Below are 19,549 nucleotides of genomic sequence, written 5' to 3' on the forward strand. Positions count from 1 at the left end.
TGGAGCGCCACGGAAACACGCCGAAATGGAAATCTCAACATGATGGAATTTTCAGCGCGTATCAGGCGCGTACCAGCGTACATGCCAGTCACATTGACTGGCGGGGTCAAGAATTAGTACTCAAAGGTGTCGCACGCGCTAAATACGACTCGGATTGCTGTTTTTTTGTGAACGTCTGAGCGCGCGTTTGGGCACGCATGAACCGCAAGAGTACCACGTCCACGCATCAGTTGTGAACACAGCTTTACAATACCGTAAAATTCCGTTAATATGCCCCGGGCGTATCCTTTGCAGAGTGTTAAAAACCGGGCGTATATTTCGGCATGGGCTTATTTTAGGGCATGGGCGTCATTTCGGACGCGATCTGCAGGAGATCAATCAATCAGCAACTCATTGTTGAAACGTCTACCTGGCACTCAAGACCACTACAGAAATGTGAAAACAAAAAGCCGCCAGGAGTCAAAACGGAGGGAAGCGCTTCGTCCTCATGCGTCACTACGAGCCACTACGTACAGGTAAGCGCGGCATGCTTTGCTACATTTTTTGGCAGTTTGCTACATTCCAACGGAACATCGCTGTCCTCCCACGCGCCGTGACAGTGTTGAGTTCTGCACTGTGCTGCGTGCAGTTGGATGGCACGCACTCGATCTACAACTGTTCTACGGTTTGTACGCGAACGCACGCTCGCTCGCTGGTCGTTTTGAGTCCACTTTACGCCCTGGGCTTATTTAGGGCATTGGCGCTAAAACGGACTTGAAGTGTACACCACTTAAAACTGGGCTTATTAGCGGACATGGGCGTTATTTAGGGTGGGCTTATTGACGGAATTCTACGATATACATGTAGGTTATGTCATTTAACTTACTCTCGTTGCTGTAGGAGAAGCAGGGGCAAGGGCAAGGGCAGTGGCAGAATTTGAACTTGAGCGGCTGTCTTGTGCAGCAATGGGACTACAGACAGGTACCTGCAGTTTATCACACCGGCATAGACACACACACAGAAACACACACACACACACACACACACACACACAGAAACACACACACACAGGCACATGGACACACATACAAACACACACACACACATACACACACACACAAACAAACAAAAAGTTCATTCGCATGATTATACAAGTAAATAATACAAAAACATGCTGGATATAATATGTGAAGAAGAGGTTGGTGCGACTTCGGCGTTAGTAGGGGAAGAGTGTGTTGCTCACTACATGAGAGCTCGCGGTTTTCCTGCCGACTTGAATTCTCACTTGACTGACTCACGACTGCCATCCTGAGCACGCGAGAAGTCCATTGAACCATCCACTCGGCAAACCTGCAAGAAAGCACCACTCCCTGCTCAATACACAGTGTTTTGGGGAATTCACCCCTCATCAGTTGAGCTTGAGTAGGCTGAGGAAGATTGGGCCTCAAGAGCACCACTTATATAGTGCTCTCCAGGCATAAACATCACCAGGGATGCAAATTTACAGAGACGCTCCGTTTCCAGGGCGACACACATCTCGTGAACACCAGATAGCAGCGTGAGTCAGTGTCGCTCATGGAGGTGCTGAACAAGCGCTGAGGACAGTTGGCCATTCACAACGTTGTTGCCTCCAAACCATCTAATTCGCAAGCCCGTGCTGGGGACAACAATGTGAAGAAGAGGTTGGTGCGACTTCGGTGATGGTAGGGGAAGATTGTGTTGCTCCCTGCATGGGAGCTCGCGGTTTTCCCGCCTACTTGAATTCTAACTTGACAGACTCACGACTGCCATCCAGAGCGCTTTGAGCAGGGAGTGGAATCGTAGAAGAATTGTCAGAAACTTGTGTGACAACGGAGTTCACATCAGGTTATTTTTGCCCTGATTTTGAAGCATTTTCTCGTATGATTCCATGGTCAGCCAGGAAATTGTCCTTTCCTTCCCGTTTTGGGCAATAGGACGGTTGCATTCCCGTTTCTGGCAATCATATTGGTCGCCGTCAATCAGCGTCGTGAGTGTCCTGTCGCTTCTAACGACGTGTTACGTCGCGCCCTTTCGAATGTGAACTAGTCTTTCCCGCCATGTCACCCCTCAACCTGATTGCAGGAAGTAAAATTCATAATGCCCTCCCTGACATGCATCACCCTATAATTGTACCTCTAAAACCTTCACATAACCGGGTATCCTATAGAATCCAGTCCGACATGCGGTCACTATCGGGTATCAAACTTTTACTTCCTCCGTTAAGCAACTTCGTTGCGATTTTACAGTTCTGTCCAAATCATTCTATGGCTACGAACACGCTTTGCAAAGTGGAAAACAAGGCAGCATATGAAAGATATTTATTTACAGATGTCACACAGCTCGTTTCAAAGCAGTCCAGCTTCACTCTTCGTCTGAATCTTATGACGATTCACTCCCTGATGACATCGAGTCTGCATCCTCGCTTACTGTAGCCGCCAGCGCTGCCAGCTTTTGTTACGCAGCCTTTACAAGTTCCAAAACACGATTATTTTGATCGTGGAGATCGCCAAGTTCTTCGCTCGAACTGTGACCTTGACGACCTCCACGGTGGCGCTGATAGTTGTGGTCACTCTCCGGACCGCCATGGAAAGAGCCATACAGACCCAAACAAACGCTCGCCATTTTTGCAGCGGTTTGTCTTGCCAGCACGTTTCCACACCCGAAGAAGCTCCTTTCTGGTTTCCTTTGCCACGAGTGACATGTCTGTCTACAGGCTGTGGAAGACGGCGAAGTCGTCGACGTTGAGATCAGGATTTTGCGCCGACTGAACGACAACCTGAATGTCGAACGCTTTTGATTTTCCCTGCGCTGCAAACAAAAGTGCATTGATTTTGGTTGTGTGCGGATGCGCACTATCGACTCGGTCTAGTAATCGTACAGCAGTGCCTGAGTGCTGGCCGGCTCCTGGACACTTCTTCGAGCCACGCGATCTTTCAAACTGTTTCTCATTTTCGAACTTTGGTGTCATGCGCGCGCGCCTGGGGTTGTGTTCTGGTGACATCCTGTCGAGAAACGGTTCTGCTTCGCCGATTTTTCAAAGGACTCCACGCTTTTCAGAGGTTCAAAAGCCTGTCAGAACAATGGACTACAACTCAGCTACTCTATGTAGGGGATAGATCACTGACATGTATGTCTAATGCCGACAGAAATATCATGGCAAGAACACTAAAAACGCAACGAAGTTTTGCTTAACGGAGGAAGTAAGTGAACATATTATATCCGAAGAGTATGTTGCTCCCTACATGGGAGCTCGCGGGTTTCCTGCCGACTTGAATTCTAACTTGACTGACTCACGACTGCCATCCAGAGGACACGAGAAGTCCATCGAACCGTCTACTCGGCAAACCTGCAAGAAAGCACCACTACCTGCAATCAGGTTGAGGGGTGACATGGCGGGTGCTAAAGACTAGTTCACAATGGAAAGGGCGCGATGTAACACGCCGTTAGAAGCGACAGGACACTCATGACGCTGATTGACGGCGACCTATATGATTGCCAGAAACGGGAATGCAACCGTCCTACTGCACATAACGGGAAGGATAGGACAATTTCCCGGCTGACATGGAATCATACGAGAAAATGGTTCAAAATCAGGGCGAAAATCACCTGATGTGAACTCCGTTGTCACACAAGATTCTGACAAATCTTCTACGATTTTCTTATCATAAGATTTTTCAGCCAAGTATCGCGGAGTCGATATTTCACCCAAAGGTTTAATGATATTTAGTGCTTTCACGTGTTGGAGATGGCCTCCAACATGGAATTTCGCCATGACAGCAGAGAGTGTCGGTGCAGACTGTGAACAAGCCCTTTCATACTTTTGACCCTGTAGCTTGTGTATATAAAAACGATCACATCTCCGCTCTAGCATCTACCACTCTCTAGTGTGGCTGTGCACAATTTGTATGTGTGTGTGCACAGAGAGGTCTAGAAGTGAAATAGCTCACTGTTTTATGTTTTGAATAGGTAGTCCGACTCTTCAGACACAGTCCGCCTATTTAATATTGTAGTCGGTGTTGAAGCATTGACCGACAAACTGGCCTAGTGTATAAGGTCACACGTTTTTTTATTTCTATGTTTCTCGTCACCTGAAAATCTAAAAACGTATGCGAGAGGTGGAAAAAAATGACCGAAAAATAAAAGATAGTTGATTAGACCAGTGTTCACACTAAAATCCACCAATAAACCATGCAAAATAGCATCCATAGTTAGCAAATAGTATGTGGTAGGAGCTTCTGTCACAATCTGTGCATGTGCAGCTAGATTGCGCACTAAACAATGCCGTCCTTGCATCAAGTGTCGCGCAGGCAAGGCCATATTATGTACATGTACATGAGTGTGCTGGTGCCCACATGCACAGTCAGTGCAGCCCATTTTTTTCTTTTTTTCTTCCACACTCCTGAATCGTAAGCACGCGGGTGAGGAGAAGCATAGAAATAGAAACGTGTGGCCTAACTGGCATTACAGAGAAAACTGGTGCTCAACTTACCACAGATGTTGTAGTTGAGGCAGTGGCAGAAGCAGAACTTGACAGGCTTTCGGGTGCAGTGGTAGGCCTTATCTGCAGCTGACACACACACACACACACACACACACACACACACACACACACACACACACACACACACACACATACAGACATGATGTGAATGCATGCACACACAATAACGTCAACCCCTGTAGTCAGTCACACATCAATTTCCGTCAAGCCAAGTTACAGAAAAGTTCAATACACTATGGTCCAGCCCACCATAATTATAAACCTGATTGCTGGCATAGATTACAGTTGTCTGATTTCCTTATCTTCCACAACAAGTCAAGCATGTCCCCATGTTTGGGTTGGTGTCTGCTATGCAAACTACTTCAGCCACTAGGAGCCTTCACCAATCTATGGTCCGATAGGATTTATTGCAAAATCGAATGACGAATTGCGTGTATCTATCCATGAACAACACTGACTGACATTGCTATCCAATATTCATGAGGTGCTTGTTGCACTGGAAACTATGCACCAAACTGCACCAAACTGTCACAGTGGCTCAATGAGACACAATCTGGGATAAAAGGGAGCCCAATTTGGCCAAAATAGCATGTTTGTCCTTGTGCGGATATCTTGTTCGCTACCGACATTGACTCTGTTGGATATCGTACAACAGAGGTATGTTGTTTAACTTACTCTAGTTCCTGCAGGAGAGCCAGTCATGGCAGGGGCAGTGGCAGAAGCTGAACTTGACTGGCTGTCTTGTGCAGCAATGGGACTAGAAACAGGTACCTGCAGTTTATCACACCGGCACAGACACACAAACACACAGACACACACACACACACACACACACACACACACACACACACACACACACTCGCACACACAAACAAACAAAAAGTTCATTCGCATGATTATACAAGTAAATAATACAATAACATGTTGGATATAATTTGTACACATAAAAGTTTCATACCCGACAGTGACCGGATATCGGAGTGGATTCTAGAGGATACCTGGTTATGTGAAAGTTGTATTGGTATAATTATAGGGTGGTCCATGTCAGGGAGGGCATTATGAATTTTTACTATTTAACCGGAAATCAGGGTGAGGGGTTACATAAAATATAATAATAATAATAAATTCGACGGGTTTGCGTACCAGGCAGGTCAAGAACAAGGAGTCGTACAACTCCCTGGCCAAGAACCACCTTTCCGCTTCCGTGGGACGCCACCACCCCATGATCAGGCGTCAGATGTGGCTCCTAAACGGTGGGGGAGGATAGGTCAGATCCACCAACCAGAGGCCAAAGGCCTCAATCCCATTTGCCACATCCATGTCTTACTCATGCCAGACCAAGAGTTCCCAATTAACTGTGGGTCGCAGCACGGTTGGAAAAATCCTTCCGCTTCCAAGCAGGACTTGAACCTGGCACCTCTCATTTCTCAATCATGGTCTTAGACCAACCCACTGCGCCTGCCTGCATGAGGGGTTACATGGGGGATGCTAAAGACTAGTTCACATTCGACGGGCGCGTCGGAACACGCCTTTAGAAGCGACAGAACCCTCATGACGCTGATTGACGGCGTCCAATGTGATTGCCAGAAACGGGAATGCAACCGTGCTATCGTACAAATCGGGAAGCGTAAGACAATTTCCCGGTTGACTTGGAATCATACGAGAAAAAGCATCAAGATTGAGGTGAAAATCACCTGGTGTGAACTCCGTTGTCACACAGGATTCTGACAAATCTGCTACGATTTTCTCATCATACGATTTTTGGACCCAAAGGTGGGCTGACTTTAAGTGCTTTCACATGTTGGAGCGGGCCTCTAACAAGGAATTTCACCATGACAGCAGAGTGAGTCAGTGCAGATTGTGAACTAGCCCTTTCATGCTTTTGACCCTGTAGCTTGTGTATATAGAAATGATCACATCTCCGCTCTGGCGTCTACCACTCTCTGGTGTGGCTGTGTACAACTTGTATGTGTGTACACAGTCAGGTCTACAAGTGAAATACCTCACTGTTCAGTGTGTGAACAGGCAGTTCGACTCATCCGACACAGTCAGCAGATTTCATGTGGGAGGTGGTGTCGAAGCATTGGACGATAAACTGGCCTAGTCTGAAACCGGCATTACAGACAAAAAATGTTGTTCAACTTACCGTAGCTGTTGTAGCAGAGGCAGTGGCAGAAGCAGAACTTGACAGGCTTTCTGGTGCAGTGGTAGGCCTTACCTGCAGCTGATGGAAACACACGCGCACACACACACACACACACACACACACACACACACACACACACACACACACACACACACACACACACACACACACACACACTGTACTGTACTGTATTTACAGCTACCCTAACGGGTCACGCCGCCCTCCACCCAAGCATGGGTATGATGAGGGACAGTGGCAACAAAAACAAAACAAAAAAGCAAGCAGAGAGAGATATAGCAGGAGAAAGACGGCGATAGTAGTACATCTGGTGTGCGACGTATAGAATCACCATCCATCTCCAGCAACCGTCTCCACTCACAGCTAATGCCTCTGCCACCACTGTACTCCGAGCTTCGCAGTTTGAAACCATTCGGGGGTCAGCTACACCACCGCAAATGGAGAGACGAGGACGACAACGGTGATGACAGAAAAGACACTGCCCTGGCAACCGCGACGCGGAACCCTCGCCCAGCAAATTCAGAAAAACGCCAGGGGCAACTCTGGTGGACCCAGAGCCGCCCCGTAGCCTAAGTAAGAGGAACGACTGAAAACTCAGATAAAACAGAGCGACGAAAAGTTCAACCGTCCCCTTCAAGCACAGTTGCACACACACACACACACACACACACACACACACACACACACACACACACACACACACACACAGACACACACACACACACACACACACACACGCCAACACACATCATGCGAGTGTGTGCACATGCAGACAGTCACTCAAACATTCGTACACGCGATCACCAAAAAACATCAACCTCAGCAGTTGGTCGTACATCAATCTCCTTCAAGCCAAGTTACAGAAAAGCTCAATACACTATGGGCAAGCCCTGCACAATAGGGCTTGAAAGTGATAGCGTCAAAACGGCCAGGGAGTAGTAAGTTCACGTTATATTTCTAGGTTTGAATCCACTAAGTGTGACTTTACTATTGCCTACAGTGTGTGGGTGCATAGCAACTAGTTCTGTGCACGGGTAGTCGGGTACCCGAGCTACTCGTGAGGTCCTCGGGTAAACGGGCATAGAATAGTACCCAAAACCCGAAGTCGCAGATGACATCATGTACAGCGTGAGTGTACAAATTCATGTAATACTCCGCATGTCTACCCAGTGTGTAAGGGAAGGGGTGCATTGTGGTGTTACCATGGAAACATTACCCGGTCGGGTATCCGTGCTACCCATTGAAAACTACCCGAACTCGATACCGGAAGAAAATGCTTCCCACTCAGCCCTAATAGCAACCCACTCATGTCTGATGCAGGTGTGACTTTTTTTTCGCCACCAGTTGCCACCCCATCCTCATCAGGCAACCCAGTAAATTTTACCGGCTATGTCACCTTGCTGTGTGTAAGACTGCTTGAAATGGGCTTAGATACATCCATATTGCTGTTTTTTTTGTGAAAGCCTGAGCGCGCCTTTGGGCACGCATGAACTGCAAGCGTACCACTTCCACGCACCAGTTGGGAACACAGCTTTACAATTTAGGTTATGTCGTTCAACTTACTCTCGTTGCTGTAGGAGAGGCAGGGGCAGGGGCAGAAGCTGAACTTGAGCGGCTGTCTTGTGCAGCAATGGGACTAGAAACAGGTACCTGCAGTTTATCACACCGGCACAGACACACGCACACACACACACACACACACACACATACACACACACACACTCACACACACACACACACACACACACACACACACACACACACACATACACAAACACGAGCACACACAAACAAAAAGTTCATTCGCATGATTACACAATTAAACACCACACCAACATGCTGGATATAATATGTTCACTTAAAAATTTGATACCCGACAATGACCGGATATCGGAATGGATTCTAGAGGATACCCGGTTATGTGAAAGTTGTATTTGTATAATTATAGGGTGGTGCATGTCAGGGAGGGCATTATGAATTTTACTACCTGCAATCAGGTTGAGGGGTGACATGGCCGATGCTAAAGACTAGTTCACATTCGAAAGGGCGCGACGCAACACGCCGTTAGAAGCGACAGGACACTCATGATGCTGATTGATGGCGACCAATATGAATGCCAGAAACGGGAATGAAACCGTCCTACTGCACAAAACGGGAAGGATAGGACAATTTCCCGGCTGGCATGGAATCATACAAGCAAATGCATGAAAATCAGGGCGAAAATTACCTGGTGTGAACTCCGTTGTCGCAAAAGATTCTGACAAATCTTCTACGATTCTCTTATCATATGATTTTTCGGCCAAGTATCGCAGGGTCGATATAGGTTTGCTGATATTTAGTGCTTTCACGTGTTGGAGCGGGCCTCCAACAAGGAATTTCGCCATGACAGCAGAGAGCGTCGGTGCAGACTGTGAACAAACCCTTTGATGCTTTGGACCCTGTAGCTTGTGTGTATAGAACGATCACATCTCCGCTCTGGCGTCTACCACTCTCTAGTGAGGCGGTGTACAATTTGTATGTGTGTTCTCACTGTTTTATGTTTTGAAGATGTAGTCCGACTCTTCAGACACAGTCCGCCTATTTCATGTTGTAGTCGGTGTCGAAGCATTGGCCGACAAACTGGCCTAGTGTATAACTGGCATTAGAGAGAAAACTTTTGCTCAACTTACCACAGCTGTTGTAGCTGAGGCAGCGGCAGAAGCAGAACTTAACAGGCTTTCGGGTGCAGTGGTAGGCCTTATCTGCAGCTGACACACACACACACATACACACACACACACACACACACACACACACACACACACACACACACACACACACACACACACACACATACACACACACACACATACATGATGTGAGTGCATGCACACACAATAACGTCAACCCCTGTAGTCAGTCACACATCAATTTCCGTCAAGCCAAGTTACAGAAAAGTTCAATACACTATAGTCCAGGCCGCCATAATTATAAACTTGATTGCTGGCACAGATTACAGTTGTCTGATTTCCTTATCTTCCACAACAAGTCAAGCATGTCCTCATGTTTGGGTTGGTGTCTGCTGTGCAAACTTCTTCATCCACTAGGAGCCTTCACCAATCTATGGTCTACAGTGACTGCATCAAGGACTGCCATCTTACGATAGGATTTATCGCAAAACCGTGCAGGTCCATATGTGGCTGAAGAAACAAAAGCACCAGGAACATGGGTCACAGGGTGTCCCGTTCAAAATTTTCATTCAGGATGAACAGTCAATCTGATAAAGATATTCAGCTGATTCTGTTTATTGCAATCCCTAAACTGTTGGCACCTCACTGCCTTTTCAAATATTAACTAGCGTTCTATTCCTGGGATTTAAGATTCATACCTGATGGGTGGTTGCAGACATCGTTGATAGCTGGCCAGAAACCGCCAAAATTTGGTCCGTCAACGTTGCCATCTGTCGGGAAGTCTGTTCGTTCGTATCACACAGCTGGTCGGCGAGAGTTTGTACTCGGCGGCTTGTGGTGGTTTGTTCGTTGTGTATAGTGTGTTGAGTAGCAGTCAGTTGTTGTTGCGCCATGGTCTGGTTTTCAGCAATGGCCTCCAGATGTTCAGTAAGTCGTTGCGTTGCTGAACTCTGTTCGTCTTGAACTGCGGATACTTGCTCACGTGTGGCAGTAATTTGTTGTTGTGTGGTCGTCTGGTTGTTGGTAATGGCCGCTGTAAGCTGTTCCTCTAGCGTATCACTGCGTGCCGACAATGCAGTGATGGATGTAGCTTGCTGGGTTAGCTGTTGGGAGATAGAGTCCAGTCGACGTACAACAGCTGGTGGTACGTTGGAAAGATGAGGCTGTAATGAACACACAGTGTAGCAAGCACAACAACGCCACACAGAGCATACCCACACAGCAATACAACACAACACCACACAGAGTATACCCACAGAGCAACACAACACCACAAAACACAACATGCCCACACAACAACACAGCAGATTACTTATCAACACAACAACACCACACGTTGTACCAACACAGTTATGCACACTTACGCACACACACGCATCCACCCACACATGCACGCACACATGCACGCACACACGCACACATGCAGCCACACACGCACGCACACACACACCTGTCACGTGGAGCCACTACCACAAGGGTCACGTGGGCACCGGAGGGGCAGCAGAGAGAGAGAGAGTGAAAGAGCACGCCACCCGATGGCGCTCCAAATGCGAGACTAGTCGGAACCGGCGAGAGCAGATACTTCCTCCGTATACAAAGACTTCGTGACTTTTTCAACGGTGTTTTTGAACAGTTGTATTTCTCGCCGGCCGAGCGCAGCGAGATGGGTGAGAAATGATTTCTCGCGAAACATTTTCGGCTGCAAATAGGACATCTGGTGTGTCCTTTATTGTCGCTTCTTTTCCTGATTTCTTCAGTCAGTTTTGAGTCTCACCAGTGTCCCTGCCCTCCCACCCTTCATTTCTGTGCATATTTTCATTGCTTTTTTATCACTTTTTGCCGTGATGTGCTTGCCATGCCTACATGATGCCTAATCGCCATTGGGGATATACACCCGGGTTTTTTCCGTCACAACTGCATCTGTCGGCGCGAGGGTTTTTTCCCGGCTGACTAAGTGGTTCTGCATCATGGCCTATTTCTGACAATGCCTTTTCTATCTGAGACACTCTGCAGTGGAGGGTTTAGGCGGGGGGCGTGGGGGTCGCCCCTCCCCCCCCCCCCCCCCCCGCCTCAAAGGTTTCGACTAAGGTTTCGAAAAATGGAAGGCAGGGCTTGCTAGGCGCGTGCACGGCCTGAAACGATCGTCCAAAAGCGGATGCACTGTACGGTGCTCGAGCTGGTGTTGATTGTACACACTACAGTCCAGAGTACAGTCTACAGAGTACAGTGAGCATGCACGGCTACAGAAACACGATGACCTGACTGTGTACACTGTACTGTTGTACAGTGTGATCCCAGTGTTGGGACGCGCTCGACACATCTTCAACGTACAAACATCGAAGAAAAGTCTTCGAGTCAACCAAAACACGATTCGAATGCCGAGGGCTCAGGCGATCATCCTCGTTCGAATCGTGTTTTGGTTGACTCGAAGACTTTTCTTCGACGTCTCAGCAACATCCTAAAAGGCCAAGCTCTAGGCAGCAGATCCTGGATGGATTTTTGCAAAGCGTTCCTGTGGCGGCGCAACTTCTGCTGCCGCTCCAACAGGAAACAGTGCGAGTGATGAAGTCGCTGTTATTCCGATTGAACTTTCGGAGCGAACTGACCGTCACACTCCGCCAGACGTGGAAGAACCTGTTGTCAGCGAGCAGCCAGAACATGAAGAACAGCGCACAGAGACAAGTGGACATAGTACCGCTGCCTATGTAAAGGATGCTTTGAGCGGTGAAAAATTGTTGGACTCGCATAAATTGCTCACAATACGGCAAACTTGAAGTTTACAATGTACAATGTTTCTGCGTGTACAGAAATACTGCTCGTGGTGTGTGAGATTTACGGCTCCTTGACATCGGTTTTCAAAATGGCTGACCTGGGACAGTAGCATGATGTCATCTACTCTCACCCCATCCCGGCCTCAACCCCCCCCCCCCCCTCAGCCAAATCCTGGACACGCCACTGCTCTTTTCTCAGTCCTTGCTTCCATGCCTCACTCAATATCCAGTTCACATCTGGCTGCGGCCAACTACCCTTCACTTTTTGTATTGTCGCTGTTGCTATCTATGTCTCTGTGTGTGCCAGTATATGTGGAGCGAGAAAGACCCTGCTCAACGAACTGCGCCAAAGGCTGCCATCGATAACCCACATTCATGTTTAGGTAAGTTTGGTTGATCCCGAACAGATTCTCTACGGAAGCCACGCGTGTCAGGACGTTGCCGACAGGAAACTACGAGTCAAATGAAAAAAATAACACTCACTTGTTCGAAACTGACACCATGACGAAGTGGAGCTCGTGGCTGGAACACGTGATGCGGCGCTCGCTGCCCTGAAGCTGGTCTGGCTCGTACTTGCGGTGCGCGGCCCCATACGCAGCGTGAGAACATAAATCGGTTCCGCTCGCACGGCAATATGAAACATTTCAGTCGTCGTGCAACCAGCGCAGACTCCGGATCGGAATGTCGACAACCTGGCTTTCTTCACCTCTCTCCAGTCAGACATCTCTTTCGTCGCCAAGGGGAATCGCAGGGACCTCCTCGAAGCCGTTATAGAATGCTGGGAGGATTTTCCTGCCGGGAAAATGCCATGCTTGTGAATGTGCTTGAGCAACTCGTTTGCCGGGATAATGGAGGTTGGGGTTGGAAGAACTGAATATAGTCAACACCGATACTTACACAGTTCTGGAAATGAAGAGTACGTAGCCAAAGTCTTGCGTCGGATCATCACTGCAGCTGAAAAGAATCTGAACGAATTGCAAGCGGAAGCAGCGACTGTTGGCGATGCAGAGTCAGCGTCGGCAGGTGACAATGACACGGGCGCCGAAGACTCTGAAAAAACTCAATCTCATTCGTTTGACTTGCTTTTTTCTTTATATATAGCTTGTATACAGGTTAGACAATGCTACGAGTGTTATTCCAATTCTAACGGAACAATTCCAGTGCTGTGCGCAGCCTTCAAAAAGTCACGAAATTTTTGTATACGGAGGAAGTACAAAAATGCGAAAACTTGTCCCGTTCTCGAGTCGTTGGACGGTGGCAGTGCATTGAACAGCGATGTCGGTTGCGTCCTTGGGTTCAGAAGAAACAACGATTGCAGATGTCACAGTGAGCATTGCAGCAACTCCGAGCAGTAGAATCAACGGTGCCAGCAGCAGCTGATGCGGTCGGTGCCATGCATGAGGCGGAGAAACGACCCACGGCAAAGCCACCGCGGCTCCGGAACCAAATATGACACCGAGGACACTGACATGCAACTCTCCGCTCCAAAACTGGCTTCTGCCGTTCAGCCGTTCACTCGTGCCTATCGAGGTTGCCCTGATGTGCGAAGTGCCGGGCGCATGTGCAGCAAGTCACCGGTGCCTGTACAGGGGGATCCGGGGCGTCCGAGGTATAAGCCAACCTGCAGTCTGGGCGAGAGCCACAGGTCACTCTGTACCAGTCCGCTTCAAGGTCTCCTGGGTGGAGGTCCTTTACAGCATAGTCTTTCCACTGTTGACGTGGGCTCTGTGCTGAGCGACGAGATGGCAGGGTGCCGAACAGCAACTGGTTACACGTCGTCCATGCAAGCGACATGGCCTAGTCCATGCTGTACCTTTGTGACGATGGATTTGGAGTCACCCCACAGCTCAAGCAGCTGGTTGTTGGATATGCGGTCATCCCAGATACGATGGCGTGAGATACCAAATATCGAACGCGCGCGTCACATGTGGAAAACAGACATGCGACGAAGGACCTTCTTCAGCGGCGTCCAGCATTCGGACCCATACAGGAACAGAGAAAGAACGCATGCATTAAACTCACAGCATTCAATGTGAAAATTAAAGTTTTTCCTGTGAAAAAAGCTTGTCGCAGAGCACCACAAGCCCGGGACGCACTTGCAACCCGAGCGCTGATATCCTGCGATGATCGGCCGCCACAGTGGATGATGCACCCCAGGTCCTTGAATTCCGTCACACACTCCATCTCCACATGCTGCATTGGCGCCTGGTCCGCAGCCGTGACGCCAGCTCCCGGAACCAAGAACTTGGTTTTTGTCTAACTCAGTGTGAGGCCGAACTCCGAAGCGGTCGAGTGGAACAGGTCCAAGGCAGTCTCAGTACCCGGACACGATGTTGCAAACAGGGAGGAATCGTCCGGGAACTGTGCCTCTAGGGCGGTGGCAGCGGTGTCAGCCCGGCGTGCCTTGCGATATAGTTGACCCTCACCATAGTGGTAGCTGAACTCGAATCCAACTCCAGGAAAACTTCTGACCCTCTGTTGCCACTTGGTGACGACTGCCCACATGAAGATGTTGAAGAGGACAGGAACCATAGTGCAGTCTTTCCCCAAGCCGTTGGTGATGCTAAACGGATCTACGTCTGTGCCACTCACGCGCAATACTGCAGAAATCTCATGGTGGAAAGATTGGATGACTGCAAGCATGGGGGAGGGACACCAGCACAGGAGAGCACCTGCCAGAGGCACTCACGGAGCACGGAGTCGAAGGCCTTCTTCAGGCCAATGAAAACGAAGAAGCCCCTGGTTGTGTGCTCTATGGTCTTCTCGAGCAGCTGACGTACGCTGAATACCATGTCCGCGCAGGATTTGCCTCGCTGAAGGCCGCATTGCGATTCCGGCAGGAAGCTGCTGGCCAGGCCCTGTAGTCCCGTCTCAATGAGGCTCGACAGGACCTTACCGAAAACATCAAGCAGCGCGCTGCCACGCCAGTTGTCGCATCGGATCAAGTCCCCTTTCTTCGTGTTCAGCACAAGGGTAGTGTCCACTCACTCCTGCGGTACATGGCCAGCATGCCATACGTTGCAGTTCCTACTTTATTTTCATACGTAATTAAGCAAAGCGAAACCTCCCTTTATTTCGCTATATTGCTGCGTACATGTACATGTAAATGACCGAAGAAGCTCTCCAATCTAGACTGCGCATTCTACTCCGAATATACCTTGAATTGACAAAACGTTGGTACAAAAAGAGGCGGAAGGCGTCATACCCAGGTTCGCGTTATACTCCGGTAAATACGGTAATTGTATAAAGTTACTCAGACTGCAGGCGCAGAACCAGTTCTTGAACAACATGCCGCTGCTGTGGAATCATCTACAGCACATCACCAAGAGCAAATTCTCTGGACACATTGCGACGAACGAGGCAGTCTATGATAAGAAAGGAAGAAGATTAATACTCTTGGGTTAGCATACATAGCCTTACGAGACCTAATTCACGCAAGACGGCACGGCCGAGCAAAGAGGCTGCGCAAGCTGTCGCCAGGCGGCGGAAGAACAGTCGGTGCTGGTATCAGCTCAAAGTCAATGGCTTGTTCAAGAGGCCCCAGCAGCAAATCTGAAATCCACATGCAGTGGCACACCAATGAACATTTATTTGCCAAGTCTGGGTCAGCACGGCATAGGCCGATTGTGGTTGGCTGTTGGCAATAACGGCAAGTCAACGCACCTTATCCGACTAATTCTGCACCTTTTTTCCACAGACTACTCAGAATTGAGGTGCGGCGATTGCAGCACAAAAATACCGTGCGCCATAGGTTGTGAAGGGAATGCCTGTGCCGTCAAACACGCGCCACGCGTCCTCGAAGCGACTGTCCTTGACAACGGTCACCCAACGCAGAAACTCTGCGCTCGGGAAATGAACAAGCACAAGCACTCGGGAACTGAACAGACCCAACAGCATCATCACTACCAGGTTTGGTCAGCAACACAACAGGTCCCACTTCATTGCCCTCGTTCTCAACTAATGGGTTAGCAGCGTTACTTCAAACGCCGAACCACTTTTACTAGTTCAACTTTCTCCTCAAGACAACCAACACAATCCGGAGTTTTGGCGTAAGCTGCAACTTCAGGAGTGGCGCTGCCGTCTGACTCTCTGCGCTACTTTCCTAGGTTTTCAGGGAACTTACAAGTAGTTGTTTGCTCCTGTTCTAGCTGCATGATTGATGGCTGCTTCATCATGAAAAAAAAACAAAATTCAAGAACTACATAGCGCTTAAAAAATACTCAAGCACTCGGCGAGGGCCGTGCAGTTACCCTGACCGTATATGTTCATGCCTGAAAACTGCGCGTTTTACCAAACAAACAAATAATCGGCGACCCTAAAGGCGGGGGGGGGGGGAGGGGGGGGAGGAGGCACGTCCCCTAATCTGGATCCGCCTGGAATAATAGGGCTTGAAAGTGCTACGTCACCCCCAGACTGGAGTCATGACAACGCTGACTTTTGGATGCACTTGTGTACAGTTCTTTTATGTATCCACACAATGTGTTTGGGTGTTTTCCCTTCACATCAGGATAACAAACCAGGCGGTAGTGACTGGACTGCACCACCTCTCGGGCAGGGACCAAATCCTGATTCGGAAAATATTACTTCCTCCGTATACAAAAACTTTGTGACTTTTTTAAGGCTGCGCACAGCTCTGGAATTGTTCCGTTTTACTTCGAATAACACTCGTGGCATTGTCTAACCTGTTTACAAGCTATATACAAAGAAAAAAGCAACTCAGACGAATGAGATTGAGTTATTCAGAGTCTTCGTCGCTCCTGTCATTGTCACCTGACGACGCTGATGCCGCATCGACAACAGTCGATGCTTCCGCTCCCACTCGTTCAGATTCTTTTCAGCTGCAGTGATTATCTGACGCGGGACTTTGGCTACGGCCTCTTCACCTCCAGAGCTGTGTACAAATCGGTGTCGACTGTATTCAGTCATTCCAACCCGCGACCTCCATTATGTCGTGAAACGAGTCGCTCAAGCACACCCACACGCTTCGCATTTTCTCGGCAGGATAATCCTCCCAGCATTCTACAACGGCTTCGAGGAGGTCCCTGCGATTCCCCTAGACGACGACGACGGAGACGTCTGACTGGAGAGAGGCAAAGAAAGCCAGGTCGTCGACATTCCGATCCGGAGTCAGCGCTGGCTGCACGACGACTGAAATGTTTCATCTTACCGTACGAGCGGAACCGATTTATGTTCTCACGTTGCATATGAGGCCGCGCACCGCAAGTACGAGCCTTGCCAGTTTCAGGGCAGCGAATGCTGCGTGACTCCGTGTTCCAGCCGCGATCTCCACTTCGTCACCGTGTCAGTTTCGAGTGTTAGTTTTTCTTCATTTGACTCGTGAGTTCCTGTCGTCAACGTCCTCACACGCATGGCTTCGGTGGAGAATCTGTTCGGGATCAACCAAACCTACCTCAACATGAATGTGGGTGGTCGATGACAGCCTTTGGCGTGGTTCGTTGAGCAGGTTCTTGCTCAAAAACACCATTGAAGAAAAGTCACGAAGTTTTGTATACGGAGGAAGCATAAAAATTAATTCGAAGTAAATTTTTAAATTTCACGGTTCGCATGAGACTCGGCTGGAAGCCAACTTTTCGCATCCGTAGGAACGCCACCACCCTCTAGGATCAAGGCGCAGATGCAGAGCCTAAACGGTGGGAGGTGAGTAGATGAGACCCACCACAAAGTGGTCAAAGACCGAAATCACATTAACTGCATCCATGTTACCCTCGTGCCAGGCCACGAGTTCCCAATTAACTCTGGGTCGCAGCACGGCCGGAAAAATTCCTTCCGCTTCCAAGTAGGACTTGAACCTGGTACCCTCTGTTTCTCAATCATGGTCTTAGACCATCCCACTATGCCTGCCTACATTATACCTACATATAAATGCAAGATTAGAGGTCCTACTACCACATCCTATACTATACAGGTGTTTGTCAAAAAATCCAGTAAATGCTGCATGCAGCGTAGTCGACTACTGCAGCATCGGCCAAAATTTTTCGTTATTGGCAGAGTGGATCCAAACGTTGATATTTCTCTTTACATTTTTTGGACGTCATCGACTTCTAGCCCTATCGTGATTTCTTCGCAAAAATGATACAAGCATAATATATTCAGAAAGTGATGGACATCACGCAACTGCATTGTAAATAAAAGGGGGGTTTGTCAACTGACAACCGCTCTCTGTTCAGTGGCTATTCACTCTTGGCGCATGCGCTGGATGAAAAATTATTTTATTAGTGATGTTGAAAAATTATGACGTTTTGGGCCTATACCCAATCGTCAGAACTGAGTTTAATTTTTCGACATCAGTAATAAAATATTTTTCATCCAGCACATGTGCCAAGAGTGAATAGCAACTGAAGAGAGCAGTTGTCAGTCCCCCCCCCCCCCCACCCAGGGGCGTAGCCAGGATCATGGTCAAGGGGGGTGCCGATAATCCTCTTCCAAAAACGTTCTTTTGAGGAATCTTGTACATGTATATATGGCATATGCATATTGTATATGCATGCTAGTGCGGTGTACACCTTGAATTTATGCATTTTGAATGTCTCCAGCTTCCCATTCCAACAATCTATATAATTACACATTTGCATTGCATTGTCAACTATTCTCTATGTATCGTCATGATGTGAATAGAGCGAAAACATTCAATACAAATTTGGGCTTCTTCTGTGTGACAGCTAGTGTGCTGTATACTATTTTAATTAAAGTGATAGTTTGGGAGTAGATATCCGATACTAATGATGTATTTGGACATTTTAGAGCAAGCAAAGTTAATAGTATGCAGGTGACTGGTGACTGGAAATCAAGTCAGGACCCACAGTTCAAGCTGAATCTGGTGCAGCAGCTTGAGGCGCTTGACCGGCCTCCCTCTGCTGCACATTCACCGTGATACATGTATCCCGGTGAGCAACGATGCGGTCATAGATGAGTTTGCGCGGCGCCATCCAAGGCGGATACACCTGACAAACATCTTCGCCACCGCACCTCAAGTTGAGGTGCGGTGGCGAAGATGTTTGTCAGGTGCATCCGCCTTGGATGGCGCCGCGCAAACTCATCTGTGACCGCATCGCTGCTCACCGGGATACATGTATCACGGTGAATGTGCAGCAGAGCGAGGCCGGTCAAGCGCTAGCTAGCTGTAGGTAGTACAGGCCGGACCACACGCCACGCGGCTGCATGGAGTACTGTAAAAGCCATAACGAAGTGCTAAGTCTAACGAGTTAACGAGGAGAAATCTGTCGTTAAAATAGAAATCGTTTTACAGAAATCGACACATATACTGTCCTATTGAGCGTTGAGAATGAGTGAGAATCGTTACCTTTGGTACACGTAAACCAGTCAATTTTGGGAAATCGTTATATATGCGCCTCGTTAGAATAATGGTTTTTACAGTAACTAATACTTGCACACTGACTGCAAAGGAAACGTGCAGGCACGTGTA

The 19,549-nt window shown here is 48.5% G+C and overlaps 1 protein-coding gene across 2 annotated transcripts in view; it reads right to left on the reverse strand.

Annotated features, from left to right (window-relative positions):
• Window positions 1-19,549, reverse strand: part of LOC135812287 (mucin-2-like) — a 177,197-nt gene that overhangs the window by 20,844 nt on the left and 136,804 nt on the right. Inside the window, exons 2-8 of one of the 2 annotated variants that reach the window (XM_065325657.1) lie at window positions 10,033-10,497; window positions 9,335-9,412; window positions 8,229-8,315; window positions 6,648-6,725; window positions 5,177-5,272; window positions 4,490-4,567; window positions 866-964 (exon numbers count right to left, since the gene is read on the reverse strand). In XM_065325657.1, the coding sequence (XP_065181729.1) occupies window positions 866-964; window positions 4,490-4,567; window positions 5,177-5,272; window positions 6,648-6,725; window positions 8,229-8,315; window positions 9,335-9,412; window positions 10,033-10,497 (981 nt within the window). The remainder of the gene's footprint in view (window positions 1-865; window positions 965-4,489; window positions 4,568-5,176; window positions 5,273-6,647; window positions 6,726-8,228; window positions 8,316-9,334; window positions 9,413-10,032; window positions 10,498-19,549) is intronic. The other variant, XM_065325656.1, reaches the window with a different exon arrangement.

The sequence above is a fragment of the Sycon ciliatum genome, chromosome 3 (assembly GCF_964019385.1).
Source record: "Sycon ciliatum chromosome 3, ocSycCili1.1, whole genome shotgun sequence".
NCBI lineage: Eukaryota > Metazoa > Porifera > Calcarea > Leucosolenida > Sycettidae > Sycon > Sycon ciliatum.